Source organism: Motacilla alba, chromosome 4A (assembly GCF_015832195.1).
Source record: "Motacilla alba alba isolate MOTALB_02 chromosome 4A, Motacilla_alba_V1.0_pri, whole genome shotgun sequence".
Taxonomy (NCBI): Eukaryota; Metazoa; Chordata; class Aves; order Passeriformes; family Motacillidae; genus Motacilla; species Motacilla alba.
In genome coordinates this window covers 9,162,097-9,177,669 of record NC_052045.1, presented here as the reverse complement: position 1 = coordinate 9,177,669, position 15,573 = coordinate 9,162,097, and the positions used below count along the sequence as shown (strand labels likewise).

The following is a 15,573-nucleotide window of genomic DNA, read 5'->3' as shown; positions in this document are numbered from 1 at the left end:
GGGTTGGCCCTTTCTTGGTTACAAGATTTGGTTGGTTCCCAGCCAATGGCAGAGTGACTTCAAGTACTTGAATAGTTCAAATCCCCTCAAGTTCTTAATAGTTTCATGTTGTAATTTGAGATGGATAGTTAACAGAACTACATGTGTGTCTAAATGAGCTCCAAAATACTTCACAATCGCTGTTGTGAGACCTTATGCATTATAATGCCATTTTAGTCTTTTTAACACCAAGCAACAACTTCAGAAGCCAGAGAGTCTCTCTGGGTTTGTAGCATGTTTTCCATGCTGCTTAGATTTTCTCTTCACTGATCTACTGCTGGATAAAAGCAATGTTGAAAAGACATTAAAGCAACAGTCAAGATCTGTAGCTACATTAGTCATTCTGTCAGAGACCTGGAAAGAACCTCACTGAAGTTAAGCAGGAAAACAATTTGTTGAAGCATCTGCTGCAGCTGTGAGCAGCAACTCATTCAAATCTCTCTAAAGTACCTGATCAAGCAACTGCTGAAGCCCTGAAAGCCACAATTGATTCCGCAAACAGGAGATACTAAAAAAAGCTTTGAACTCATCTCCAGTCTCTGCTATGTGATAAAAACCTGACTGTCCACATATCTATTCCTTTAAAGCAGTCAGGTGGGAAAATACAGGATAAGTGACATTCTCCTAGCAGCAACAGAACTACCTGTACGAGCTGACAGTGCTCTCCTATCACTGTGTGTAACTGGCATTTAGTTCCACTGAACTGAGCCTTTTTGGACATGCACTGACCCAACCAAAGGAATTATTTTGTAACATTTTTACCTGAACCTCAACCAGTTGTTACCCAGGCCCAGAAGAGCTAAGCAGTCAATTGTCTTATAGGTCTTTTTGCCAAATATAACATTGTTAAGCTTTGAATTCTACAGTACAGCAAAAAAAAAAAGGCATCTGAGGCACCCAGACAGGTGCCATAAAATCCAGAGCACCTCAGCTGTAAATTGACTAATATGACTAATATAAAACCTGATTGATCCAACCAGGATATACCTTACAAGATAGGGAAAAACTGTAAAGGGCTTTATTCTAACCAATGTCTTGGCCTAAGGGTACAGTTTGATCTGCTAACAAAGAGACAAAACTTGTAAAACCTCTTTTCTTTTCTTTTTTCCCAAGAGGCAGGTGGGAAAAGGGGGCAAACTGTTGTTCTGTGATGCTCGTTCAAATCAGGTGTCAACTCCAAGTTATTGAGAGTTGATGGAAGAGATTCTGACAATCTGGAGATCAGAACAATTACCACTGAAGAAAAAGTTATATTAGTTGTAAATAAGGTTTTTGGTTTATTCTAAATATTAACTAACGTTGTGTGTGTTGTGCTGTCTGCCAGGGAGGCAGAGGAACAAGCAAAATGTACCATGCTTTAAGCATAGCTTGTTGTATTGGTTAGGAAATTTATGGCAGTAGCTCCAGGATTTGACACTGTATATACCTGAAATACTGATATACTTGATATATATTTGATCCTAGATATATTTGGATATAATTTATTTGATCCTGGATTCAGTTTAAGGCCAGTTCTGCCTTTCCTTTACTATTCTGTCCCCATTCATATACCTTCTCATTTAAAAGCAGAGTTCGTGCTGAAAAGTTGAACTTTTCCTGCAAGATCCGGGTTGTGATGCAGATTGAGCTCTGAGTGGGAGCCCGAGGCCAGTTCTGAACTGCCAATCTATGGGATAACAAGAGGCATAAAGATGGGTGATGCCAGCCAGGTGAATGGAAAGAGACATAGCAGGAGCCAGGAACTGCCGATCTTTTTGGATACTAAAGGAGGACGGGCGCCAGTGAGGTGGATGGACAGAGAGACGGAGGAAGGGGCAGAGGACTGAGGAGGGAGAGTGACACTTGTGGGAGGGGGCACTGTGACGGGATAAAAGCCATGGGGTTGCTTAACTGGGATTCTCCTCGGAGGCACCAGCTCGAGCTGTTTAGGTGGAGCTGTGCCGGGAATAAATCCCTTTATGGGACGAGACATTTGAAACTCAGCTCTGGGAAACCTGCGGTCGAACCGGTGAGGTAACCTGGTCTCACGGAGTGAGTGGGGTGTGTGGGGAGCCAAGCGGGGGACCCGTCGCGTCCCTGGGGCCACCGTGAGGGGGCTTCTGTCCCAGCAGCGACTGTCTCTGGCGCTGGCAGCGTGACTGCCATGGGGCTCGTGAACGGTCGGAGCGGGAAGGTTCTCTAACAACTGCGCTGGCACGGCAGGGCCCGCGGCTGTCCCCGCGGCTGTCCCCGCAGCCTCTGCGAGCGGCCGGGCAGCGGCGCGGGGGCACCGAGGAGCCGGAGGGCGGCGCGCGGGGCGGGCCGTGAGGGAGGCAGGGCGGCGCGCGCACCGCCAGGCGGCGCCCCCGCCCCACCGAGCGCGCGGAGCCCGGGGCGGCCGCGCGGCGCTTCCGGCGGCGCAGGAAGGGGCGGCGCGCGCGGCTCCGGGGAGCGGCGGGAGCGGCGGGGCCGCGGCCGGGGAGCTGCGGTACGGCCGGGGCCGCGGGGTCTGGGGAGCCGCGGCGGCTCAGGCACCGAGCGCCGTGGAGCGGGGCAGGCGGGGACCGGGCTCCGGGAGGGCTCCCCGCGGAACGCCGCCACGCGCGGGCCGCGTCAGCGCCCGAGCCCGTCCCGCGGTCTCTCGGTGCTGCGGGCGAGGAGGCGGCGGGGCCGGGGCCGTGCGGTCCCGGCAGCGGAGAGGGGCCGGGGCACAGGGCTCGTGTCGTACCGTTACCGAGAGCTGCGACCGGGAACCTGGCTATCGCCACCGCTTTCGCCAGCCTCGTCCCGGTGCGGGAGATGAGGGAACTGCAGCTGGGTTTAGAAATTGAGGACTGCGTTAGAACCGTATGGAACCTGCACTAGTGCGCTTATTCCTGTGAGTTCTTACAGCGCGTCTCTTTTTTAGGAAAAATGATTTCTGAAAGCAGCTCCTTCATCAAGGGCGTGGTGCTCGGAGGAGCCTTCTGCATGTTGGTTACGCTCCTCGGACACATTAAGGTGGGCCACGGGACCAAAGCACATCACCACGAGCATCATCACATCCAGGCTCCCAACAAGGAAGATGTCTTAAACCTTTCAGAAGGTGAACGTGTGGAGCTTAGTAAAAACATCAATGTTTACTGTATCATCCTTGTCAAACCAAAAGACCTGGGGCACTGGGCTGCAGCAAGGGAGACCTGGAGCAAGCACTGTGACAAGGCAGAATTCTACAGCTCAGAAAAGGTCAAAGTGTTTGATTCTGTAGCCGTCAACACAAACGATATGTGGGCGATGATGCGGAAAGCTTACAAGATAACGTACGAACGCTATAAGGATGAATTCAGCTGGTTCTTCCTTGCATATCCAACAACATTTGCTATAATTGAAAATCTCAAGTATTTCTTACTGAAAAAAGACCCCTCTCAGCCTTTTTACATAGGCCACACTGTGAAATCTGGTGACCTTGAGTATGTAGACGGCGAGGGAGGAATCGTCTTAAGCATTGAGTCGCTAAGACGACTCTCCCATGTTCTTGAAGACCCTGACAAGTGTCCAGAGCAGGGAGGTATGATTTGGAAACTGGCAGAGGACAAACAGCTGGCAATCTGCCTGAAGTACACCGGCGTGTTTGCCGAAAACGCTGAAGATTCCGAAGGCAAAGACGTCTTTAACACTAAATCCGTGGGGGCCCTCATTAAGGAGGCCATGTCCACTCACCCGCAGCAGGTGGTGGACGGCTGCTGCTCCGACATGGCCATCACCTTCAGCGGGCTGGCCCCCAACCACATGCACGTGATGATGTACGGCGTGTACAGGCTCAGGCCCTACGGCCACTCGTACAGCGACGCCCTGGTCTTCCTGCCCCCTCCGGGCTCAGACAATGACTGATGGGTCCTCAGGGATGGCCTGGAATCCTGGAGGTGGCTCTTCTCACAACACACAGTTGTGCTGACATATTCTGGTACTGGTGTACAGGTTCTTTTGCACAATGAGGGTTGGTAAAGCTCTTCATTTTAAAAGTGGAAGAATTTTTTCCTAAATCTTTTATAGAGAAATGCTTCTGGCTTTTGACAGTGTTGGAATGAAATGATAAAAAGATGTTGATGTTTATTATAAAAGGAAATTAAGTTTATGGGGGGGTTTGTACATGTAAATATTTATTAATGAAAACTGAAATGAACTTTAGTCTACTCTTAAAGATATATTTTTGCAAGACTTTGATTATTTCGGTTCTTCCAGGCATTTCTAGAATGTCTTTATATCTTTCTAAGTTGTACCAATAAAACTGACTACAGATTCAGTCTCGAAGACTGTAACTTTAAGCTATTTCTTTTACACTGAACTACACAATAGCTTGGGCTTATATAGCACCTTCCACCTCATGTACAGCCTTCTAACAGCAGGAAGCAAAGTGACAAGAAATCTTGCAGCAGAGTAATATCAAGTGCCCTTTGGACTACTGTTTCTAAGCACACAAAAGAAAAAGGTAAGCTGTATTTGAATAGGTATTAACAGGGCCAGGGAGTCTGTTAGCACAAGATTAATTGCTCATTTAAAGCTTCACTCCATCTCTAAGCATGTTATAGAATAAAGGTTCAGTATTATTTTAACTCCTGTTAGTGGATGCTAATAGTGTTTACAAGGAAGAAAGGAAGAAGTTAATTAGTTGTCAGTACAATTTGGTGTTTGGTTTGGGGTCTTTTCATTTTGTTTTTAACAAGACAGTGCACTCAGTTTTACACAAGTTCCTGGGTCACACTCCTATCCAGCCACAGCCTGTGCAGACAAACAGCACTTCAGTACTCGCTCCACTTAGAATTCAGTGACCTGAAATGGGTGTTCCAAGACTTGAGGAAGGTATTACATCCATCTGTTACAGCTGTGATTGTCACAGGCTTTGTTGGTCCTACAGTATTCATAAAACATAGGAGCAGACTCTGTTCCCTCACCTTTAACCAACCAGTTGTAACACCCTACCCTGAGCTGCAAGTGGGCAGGTGGGGAAGTGAAACAACTGCTTCAGAGCTGGTGAGACTATCCACATCTTGGGTTTTTTGTTTTAAGCATCAGGTTTTTGACAAGGTAATACAACTGCTCAAACCCCCCTACAAGCTCCCACAGCTCAGCTGCTTTTTGAAAGGTGAGACAAGAAGCACTTTCTCATCCCCCCATCAGAGCTCAGCTGACAGCAACATAATTGCTGCCAAAACCTAGGTAAAACTTTTACTTCTGATATTTTGCTAAACTGGTATATAAATTAAGCCTGATTTGACTTGTATCTCCTTACAGAATAATACAGCTGTAAAAACTTAGACAAAACCAGATAAAGCAAGCAAAACTTTACAGATTTGAGGTGCTGTAGGACAACAGAAAGAGATAAGATGGAAGGGTTAAAAGCAAACCATAAAAGGCAAGATTAGCTCATTTTACACCAAAAAAAAAAAACCCACCAACACTGAAGCATTAACTGATTTCCCATAGTACCAGAAATGAATACATTTACAATGAAATCTTTAGGATGCACAGAAATGTTCACCAGCATTCTGAAGTTCTGAGGTATGATCAGAACTCTTTCTGCAACACTGCTTAAATTTTGTCTTCCTACATTGATAGTTTCAGATTTACCCTGTCGTTTTCAGAAGTACAGTCTTGTAAATAATTTTACAGAATTTTAAAAGCAGCTTTCTTTCTGCCATGTCTTAACTTGGCTTTAGAATCAGATGGAGAACACCTTGGCTACTATCACCTGTAAAGGTCCAAGGTGGGGAAACCAAGCCTGCACACAGCCAAACCAAGAACAGCACCACAAGGCACTGTCACACAAAGCTACATTCTGCTGTTGTAAAATGCATGTGGTAGAATGAAGACTTGAAATAATAAATGCTTCCAGAGACAGTTATGAGTGGTAGACCTTAAACGTTTCCTTAATTTATTACAGTATTCAATTTTTCCATAGGCATAGCTTTGGGTACGCTGAACAAAGGATTGGGTTATCCAGACAGACACACAGTGCTCCTGAACCCATTGTGTAGCTGTACAGACACGTGGCAGTGTGCACAAGCTGAGAGCTCTTGAAGTTCCACCTGAAAAAGCTGCTCCTGGCTACACTGAAAAACATGTTTTGCTGTCACGCCTTTATTTAACAGTGATTTTGTTTCTGCTCCTAAAATAAGGCGGCACACAGGGAGTAGAGAGCATCAGGCACCAGGGTGGCACACACTTCACTGGCAGTGTGCCCACCATTACTACAAACTCCTCTAGAAGGAGAGCAGTATCAAAGTGTTGGCAGGTAGAAATCTGAACATACATACAGTCTTCAGATATGAGCCACCATAAAAGAATTTCTAATCCACATGTTCAGTCTGAGTTCTTAAATCCTATACAGATAAATGCATATTAAAAAGAGAAAATCCTTAAGTAAAATGAAGTTAATACTCTTAATAAGTTAAAAAATAATGTCAAAAAACCTGATTTCTCCACATTCAAGAAACTAGGTAGACTAACAAGATGTCAAGAAAAAATCTGAAATGCTTCAGAGGTTTTGTAAACCATATTTATATTTCACACACTTTATATTACTCTTTTAGAAGAGCACAAAAATGTAAACATTTCTTGGCTTTTTCCTCCTTTCCATTTGAAATAGTCTACTCACAGTCCATGCAGAATCTTTAATCAAGTATCTTCAGTCACTGAAGACTCAGGTTTACGACAAAACAAAATAGCTGTAATAAAAAGAAATCTAGAAAACTATTGTAGCCTAACAGTACTTTTGCATTCAACTGATTTATTTAGCATAGCCACAGAACAAAATAATTTGTACATTCAGTCACATTAAAAACAAGGAATTACAAAGCAGTCCACATTTAATCTAAGTGCATTCCTCTGGAGTAACAGTTCCTGGTGTTTCACTTGTATGTCTTCATATGCCAAAGGCCATCATTTAAATAGTGGATATTTTCAATACCAATCCCTTTGTTGACCTTCTCACTGTAGGAGGAAAAACATACAGAGGTATTAGCTAAACCTAGTATTAGGTTAAATACAAGAGCACCACAAAATACATTATTTCAAATAGAAACTGCAACATTTGTCAACTGGAAGGGGAAAGCTACTGATCACAAAGTCATTATCTTCCACAGCAGGTGGACAAGAAACAATATTTGTTATTACATGTGCCCACATTGCTGACTGATAAGAGGACAATATTTGCCTTCCACGTTTTTTCAACAGCTTTCCACAGTATTTTTACTACTTCCTTGTGGGACACAGTGTGGTGGTGTTTGAGGGTCCCAGGACAAGGGAAGAGATGAGGAATTTGACTCCATGTTTCAGATGGCCGATTTATTATTATATTATATTATATTATATATGCTATACTAAAACTATACTAAAAGAAACAGAGAAACAATACATCAGAAAGCTAGAAAGGAATGAATAATAAAAACTCGTGACAGACCAGAGAGTCCGACACAGCTGGCTGTGACTGGTCACTAAGTAAAAACAATTCACGTGAGACCAATCAAATATGCATATGCCACATTTCACAGCAGCAGATAGTTATTGTTTACATTTCTCTTCTGAGGCTTCTCAAGAGAAAAATCCTGGCAAAGGGATTTTCATAAAACATCACAGTGACAGGACACAGTTCGTCAGACAACACTTCTGCTACTTTTCTTCATGTTACCATTTTTCCATCGAAGTAGCACAGCAGTTGTGAGCCTTCCCCTCCAAGCACAGGATGTGGTACAAGATGACTGGAATGTGGAATCTAACAAGTTCTGGTTCCAAGTGTGCCAATGACAATCAAATGCAGGTGAGCTGCCTCACTTCTAGTTGGCAGGTCATCTACCCACTTAATCAAGAATTAAATATGCTAAATTTATGTGCCAAGGACTTTCAGCTTGTTAGAGACATGCTATCCTCCATAGTATTGACTATCTTGAGCCATGTCATCTTTTAAAAATTACTGGTTTATGCCTGTGTTTATTTTGCCACAATAAACAAGACAGATCTCTTTCTGGGAGTGAGAACAAGTTTCATTCCCCTGGAGAATATAATTTACTCTATTTACACCAAGTGTTCTATTACTTACACAACCTGTCCAAAAGTAATCAGGAAGGGACTTGCTGCTAATGCAATATTAACACATTATATGTAGTAATTACACCAAAAGATTGAAATCCCACTGCCTAAACCAGAAAATTGTGAAACAATGTCACACAAAAACAGCAGATAACAGGCTGCAGACAGGAGTATAATTTCATTTTCCTCTCCAGTTCATGTTGCTTTTCACAGGAACAGGATATTCAGCTGCAAGGCAGGTGGATTTGAAGTTAGGTATACAATGGACCTTGGTTTGCAATGACCACAGTGTGTCACTGCTCTCTTAGGACTGTGACACAGGTAGCTTTTCTTTCCACTTACTCTTGGAGTCTTTTGAAACACCACAAAGAATCCTGAAGAATATAAATCCTCAACAGCTACAGCAGATCCAAATCCAGGTTTCTGCACTCTATCCCTGTCCACTAAGACATTCCCCCCTCTCTGCCTTGTGCTACTGTTATGACTTAGGACAGGCTTGTTGAGAATTACCCACACAAAAAAGAGTGACTTGTTTTCACCAAAAAAGCTTCGTCACTGCCCTAAGTGACAGAGAGGTCTGGAAACCAACACAGCCCAAACCTGCTGGGTGCACCTCACATCCTGCAGAATGTTAACAGAACTTAAAATGACAAAGTGATTTAGCTACTTATAATTTAGCACTATCTAAAAGCCAAGAACAACTAACATCCATTTCCATTTTCTGTATCTCTTTTCCTTCTCAAACAGTTTTCTGTTTATCACTCTAAATTTCACAAGAGGCTCAGCTAAGTTAGTCAGCACATCAAGCAGGAATGCTGGGCTGCATGTGGGTACCCCCTGAAGAAAAAGAGCAGGCCACAGAGAAAAAGCCTGGACAGGCAACCAAGATCCAGCAGGACTTCGTCTCTGCTGTCCCTGCAGACAAAAATCTCTTCAATGTTTTTAATCCTCTCAAATCCAAATTACATCTCTTGCCTGGCCCAGGCAGCACTCTGTACTCAACACATGCTGCAACAGCAATGCAGTAACCTTGGCAGTGGTGCTTATGCTCCAAACTAACAAAGAATAATAACATGGGACAGGCTGTATTTCAGCTTTTAAAACACTTACATGTCCTCAGCTGACATCTTCATTACTCCCACACATAATGCATGTTGTTTTCCTTCTGCCATAATTGCCTACAAATTACTGCTAAGGAAAACAGAGTTCTTTTTAAATTATTTCAGAAAAGTAAAAGCAATATGAAGAAATTACTTCCAAAAACACTTTCAATAGCCAGTGTTGAACTTTTAATCTTTTAGTAATTCAAGAGTTCCAGTTCTTAAAGATAAGCAAAACAATGCACTGAGTTTAACAATTGAATCAGTGTGTAGAACAAAGCATGTATTTATGAACTTGGAACAGCAATTACAGAAAAAAATCTCCCAGTGCTAAATTTTTTTCCTTTGTGCCTAACACAGAGATGACAGTCTCTGCCTTTGTGGAACAAAACAGCACATGTTTGTGGGGTCCTTTTAGATTCCAAGGCACAGAAGAACTGAGACACCAATTTAAAACCCACAAGTACTGAAATCACATGTGTCCTTTTCAGAGCTTAGCAACACGTGATGCTCACTGCTGATCTTTTCCTATAGCATCCAACTAACAACAAAAGCAGCACAGCTTGGGGTTATAAATGCTGTATTTGTTCAGGGTTCTTTTCTCAGTAATACAAGGAGTGAATTAGCACACTTTCCTCATTTTACATACATTAACTTCATCAGACATGTAGAGCAAGTCCTGACTACAGTAAAGCTGATCCCAAACATCTTTCCTAATTCCCGGAACAGGACAGAATTCTTCTGAAGGGAATACAAGATTGACTAAGGAGGCAGGGCACAAATTACACTGCACCTCATCTACTTTCACCATTCTGCATAAAATCACTAAGGAGCTTCACTTACCAATGAGAATAATGGAACAGCTGCCCACCCAACAGTACAGCAGGAATAGTTATGTGGTTTGGAACATACAGTAAGTGAAAAAACATGAACAATTTTAACCTTGCCAAGCAATATCTAAACCTCTGCAGCTCCTTTCTGATTACTAGTTATTTCATGAAATCAAATTAAAACCCAAAGTAATACAGATAATAATCAACTGAGAACACAGGAACAAAAATTTAACTCATAGTGAGCAATAATTCATAGTTAAGAAGGATACAACAACAGTGTCAACAGCAGCAGGGTAAAGCTTTGCTCCAGGAGACGTCAGGCCAGGGCACATTATATTAGCTCCACTCAGGACGAATTTAATGGCACCTTTATCAACCTGCTGATGCGGGAGAATAAATGGGTCTAGGAGGGGAAAGACACAGCATTGCCATTAATACAGCACCATGACAACATGAACAGCTCATTATAAAGTCAGTTTAAAAGGGCAATTAGATATAAAGTGTCCTGCAAGGGTAGGAAGTATGAGAAACAATTACCAGAGCTCCTGCTGGGTGGTACCATCCCAAAGGGACACAAACACCATACCCAAAAGGACACAGGTACTGTTCTCCCAGACCACATCTTTTATCTGAGAACCCAAGGTAATCCTGCACTTCAGGCTATGGCTCCTGCACACTCACAGACCCATAGACTGAGCAACAGTTTTCCCCTAGGGAAGACAACCACACAAGTGCCCATCCTAAGAGATCTTAAAACCAAGGGGTCTTAAATCCTGCAAACTCCATGTACTCTTACAGATTACTCCAACATGAGAGAAAAACAGTTTATCGTTAACAGAACAAAAAAGGCAAACACAGACAAAATTCATGAAAGCTGTCAGCTCTCCAAGCCATCCTTCAAGTGCAGGCACACTCTTGAAGTATTTCCAACAACGAGATCCGACTGAATAACATTTTTTAGGATTCAAAACAGAGTAACACAATCAAGCAGAACAGCAAGAAAAAAACTGCAAGAGTAAATTGTGAAAAGTAAAAAGCATGCAGCCTAAGTTCCTACAGAAGACAGATATACATCCTTAAACTCGGGAAGACAATATTTTTCTAGTAAGAACTTACAAGTACTTGAATAACAACAAGACTTGAAAGAAAAAAGACAGGGACCAACAATAGCAAATGTATATCTCTGTCCTAAGGGAGCCTCTCAAGATTTTTTTTACAGAGCTTTAAACAATTTAATTATTACTTATCAAAGTTCAGATTGCTTAACATATAGCATGGAAGCAATTAACATAGACATGTGAAATAGAAAAGTAATAAATTCCAGTTAAGAAAGTATACTATGTCCTTAACATCTATTCTGGAATAAGCATATGCATGGAATATACGGAATGGAAGCTCTTTTTAATTTGGTTCTACAGATGTCCTGTGGAATCACACTGTCACCCTTCTCTTCCCAGCACAACCACCCTCAGGAAACTTACATTTGTGAAGCAACCTTAGCGTCGGGTAAAAAGTCCCTTCTCTTTGCCTGAAGAACAGCAACTCCCCATTCACAGTGAGGATTTCTATATGTTCATGACTGCAAGATTAAAAAACAAAAGAAAATCCAAGAGCTACTTAACCCTTCTACACTTTAAATACAAGATTTTATTTTATGGAGTCTGGTCTATCTTAGCACCTGAGAATAAAAAGAGTCAATTAGCAACAAAATTTAAAACTAAAACCACTATCTTTTTGTATGACTTTTTCTTCAGCAGTGGTATCCTGTTCACTGTTTCCCCCTTTGAGGAAAAAGAAGCTGCTGACAAAATACACAAACTGCATTTACTTATCATTGCTTTTTGAATGCAATACAAAGAGTGAATAATGAGAAGGACTCAGCATAAATGTACTACCCTCCATGAAAAAAAAGGGAAAATAATCAAGATAATACATGGAAGCCCAAAAATAGTACAAAATGTTACTGACAGGAGTCCAAACAATTTTGAGCTTCCATGTGCATAAAGCTGAATGCTTCCCCAGCTACTAGGAAGCATTTTTAAGTTCCTCAAGCATCCTACTAGCATGTGCCTTTAAAGCACAATGAGCACATGCCAACTTTCTAGTTTGGCCATAACATGGACTACTAGCTATTAAGAGATAATAGATGCCTACCAAAGTGCTAGGTTTATCTACCGCACAAAGTAAACATACAAAGGAAGCAATCCCAGCACCGTGAAAGCAAAGTTTAAGAGAAGAGATACTTACCATCTTACTATTTTGACTGGATCTTTCTTTGGCATGATTTGGTTTAGCCATGGTTCAATAACAGGAAATTGGTCTATCAGTTGATTCTTGATACCTTTAATAACTGAAGTCTTCAGCTGGATACAGTTTGATACATTCTCCTTTTCATCAAATCTGTCAAGTGAAAGTATTCAAGAAATGCACAATTTGCTGCACTAAAGATGCATTTTTCAGGAGCTGTCTTCAGAAGCGTTTAGAAATTCACTATAGAAGTCTAACAGCAGACTGACTGTCCAACTTTCAAATGCAGGATTTCATTAAGCTTAAATTTGTCCCCTGGGAACTCTTGGGCTGGGGGAAGGCAGAGAGTCCCCCCTTAGTAGCCTGTCTTCATCCCTAAACTTTTTGCACGGCCACAGCACGTGTTTAGTCTCACAGATAAACCCTGGCCCACGGCGCTATTTTATTCAACTCCAAGAGTACTCTGCTGGCAACACAAACACCCACAGCCCTGTTCCGATGCGAATCCTTCACGTCCACCACAGAAACACGAACGGCGCTCTCTAGCACCCGAAGTTGGGATAAGTTAATGACTCAGCTCCATTTAACGAGCGAGTGCCCAGGGCAAAGCCGAGGGCTGCGGGCGGCGCTGCCCGAGGAGGCCGCGGGGCCGCTCCCGCCAGCGCAGCGCCGAGCCCGGGGCTGAGGGGGCGCCGGGCCCGCCCGGCCCTTTCCCTTCCCTTCCTTTTCCTTCCCTTCCCCTCCCATCCCTTCCCATCCCATCCCTTGCCCCACGCCTCCCACGGCCCCAGCCCGGCCACACTCACTTCTTGAACATCCTGCGGGCGGGGGGCGCCGGGCGGGCGGGCAGGCCGGGCCGGCGGCGGGCGGGCACCCACAGCCTCGGCGCTGCTCACACGCGGCTCCGGCCGGGCCGTGCCTCGCTCCGCGCCCGCCGGAAGCGCCGCTCCATCCCCGCGGAACGGGCGGGGCCGGCGGCAGCGCTGCGTGCGCCGGGGCGGCGCCTGTGCCGCTCGCTTCGGCACCGCCGCTGCCCGCCCGCTGCCCCTGCGCCGCCGCGGCGTTGCTGGGCTCTGCAACCACCGCGGGCCTGCTGCTTACAGGCACGGCGCTGCTTTCCCAGGTAATGTATCGGTTTCTGGTAAAATATGAAGAGCCAAGTGCTAATAGCTACTGACGTGATTTAAACACAAAATACGTTTAACGGGAAAAAACACAGCCATCTTCAAAGTAGCAGAGCAGAAGTTATCCTCAGGACAGCTTCAGAGAAGGACACAAGATACTATCAACAACATTATGGGGGGGGAAATAGAGTTCTTGTCAAACAGCCCATACTGGAGCCGGGCAGGGAATCAGTCCCAGGTGACAGTGCCACATCTTCAGGGTGGGGAAGGAGCAGAAGCCTGGATTGCAGAGAAGATCTCAGCTGCCGGATGGATTCTGGTGGAGAGGGCCATCCATAATGTTTATTAGAATCAAAATGGGTTTTTCTTGGTGATGGCTGCAGCAGTTGTGAACAGAAAACTGTAGGCAGACAGAATTCACCACACTGCTTTTTCACTTTTTGAGGAGCAGACCTGTGTTTGTTCTTTAGGCTGGTGGCTGCTACATAAACAGACATGCAGGTGATCACCCAGTTTCTTTTTAGAGTCATGGACATGCCACCACTGGCATAAAGGGGAAGGAGGAGAGGACAAAAAACACCAGGTTACCATTATGCTAAGAACCAAGTTTTTTTTACAAAACAATTTTATCACCTTTGAAACTATAACACGTAATTTAAATCTAATACTTAAAAGTTACATCAGCCAAACAAAGTAAAATCAAGCCTTATACATGGTATCATTCGAATAGTGCAGCACAGCTTTGGAAACAAACACACTAATAACTTTTTCAAAGGATAGGAATTAACTATAGCATTACATAAATAGTCAAGAATTTCACTATGAATGCCACCATCACCTACTTTGTAGCATCCCCAAAAATACTGAGTGATGATCAAGAATTCAATTTTAACTGAAACACAGTGACACTGCTCATCCCCAGGATTAGAAAATGAGAATGGAAGTTAATCACATAGACATTCCATATGTTCTGGTGATCCTCAGAGAAACTTTCATCAAATAATACTTTGCTATGCAGACAACCACATTTTTTAAAACTGTAATGAAAAAACCATCATATTCTACCTCAAATGATAGAAACACAAGGTAAACTTCTACCCTTCTTGAGAAAGACAGCACATCTCACTGAAGTCACCTGAGCCACTGGTTTATGCCAACCTAAAATAGCAACATTAGGCCCAAATTTTCAAAAATTGCCTTTGTCAAGAGGAAGTCTTACCTCTACACGTCTGCTACCTTAAAGCAGTGTTACCGTTCAGCCTCAACACCAAAAAGCTGGAGACGTTTGCTCTGGTTGCAGGTCACTTATAAGTACCAAAATTTTAAAAGCATGGTACCTGGACAAGACTGACAAAGCATGGGGAACATCCAGCAACTGCACTGACAGAAACCACCTCTCAGGATCAAATGCTAAATGGAAAGGACTTAGGGTTTCACCCCCACCATAAGTTTTGGCAGAAAAGGGGGAAAATCCATCACATCTGGCTTTTTCCTGGATCCCCAGAATGTTACCTTGCCTCCACCTGCTCTCTCATATCCAAAAGCTGAATATTCCAACTGATGGGAAAAGTCATTGGCTGTCCCACCTCTGAATGATTGCATAGACAGCAACTTCAGGAAAAGGGACTCTCACATGATCATGTCTTTTTCAGAAATCCAATCCTTTCAATGAACCAAGAATGTGTAGAAATTTGGCATCTCTTACATCTCTAGAACTCTGATCTAATTCGGCTTAAGTGGACATGATAGTTACTGGGGAACAGAAGAAAACTTTACAGCATACTCGCCTAAGTTTTATTTACTTAGCAAACCTGTTTATTTCTGTTACATCTGACTCAAAATGTAATTTAGTACCCTTGGGAACCATACAATGTGTTCTAAAGCCAGTTAAAACCAGACTGAAGCTTTGTTTTGCTGAGTTTTTTTCAACTGGAAAATGCGCTTTCTACACATCCCAAGCACGACCTTCCCAGCCTCAGGAGTAGTCTGACAATGACTCAGTCATAAAACATACCCCAGAAGAGCCTCAGTAACATTACATTCCTATCTCTATGTCCCAGTTTCTGTCAAGACAAGTAAGCCCATCTTTTCCTATCCAACATAAAAGGGCCACTAGTCTTCCCCTGAGGAGCTCTGCTGTCTGGTGTACAAGGTGTATGCTCTCGGCTGAAGTCCATGGAGAATCTC

General features: G+C 43.6%; 2 protein-coding genes across 2 annotated transcripts; one reads left to right on the top strand and one right to left on the bottom strand.

Moving 5' to 3' along the window:
* Nucleotides 1-2,451: 2,451 nt before the first annotated feature.
* C1GALT1C1 (C1GALT1 specific chaperone 1) lies at nt 2,452-4,308 on the top strand. The gene is made up of 2 exons (XM_038164559.1): nt 2,452-2,506; nt 2,927-4,308. The coding sequence occupies exon 2, from the start codon at nt 2,932-2,934 to the stop codon at nt 3,886-3,888; it is 957 nt and encodes a 318-aa protein (XP_038020487.1). The 5' UTR covers nt 2,452-2,506; nt 2,927-2,931; the 3' UTR covers nt 3,889-4,308.
* Nucleotides 4,309-5,899: 1,591 nt separating this feature from the next.
* Nucleotides 5,900-13,227, bottom strand: MCTS1 (MCTS1 re-initiation and release factor). Its single transcript, XM_038164563.1, has 6 exons — nt 13,069-13,227; nt 12,263-12,415; nt 11,497-11,594; nt 10,285-10,418; nt 9,193-9,260; nt 5,900-6,987 (listed from the first exon to the last, which is right to left on the bottom strand). The coding sequence occupies exons 1-6, from the start codon at nt 13,077-13,079 to the stop codon at nt 6,906-6,908; spliced, it is 546 nt and encodes a 181-aa protein (XP_038020491.1). The 5' UTR covers nt 13,080-13,227; the 3' UTR covers nt 5,900-6,905.
* Between the last annotated feature and the right edge of the window lie 2,346 nt (nt 13,228-15,573).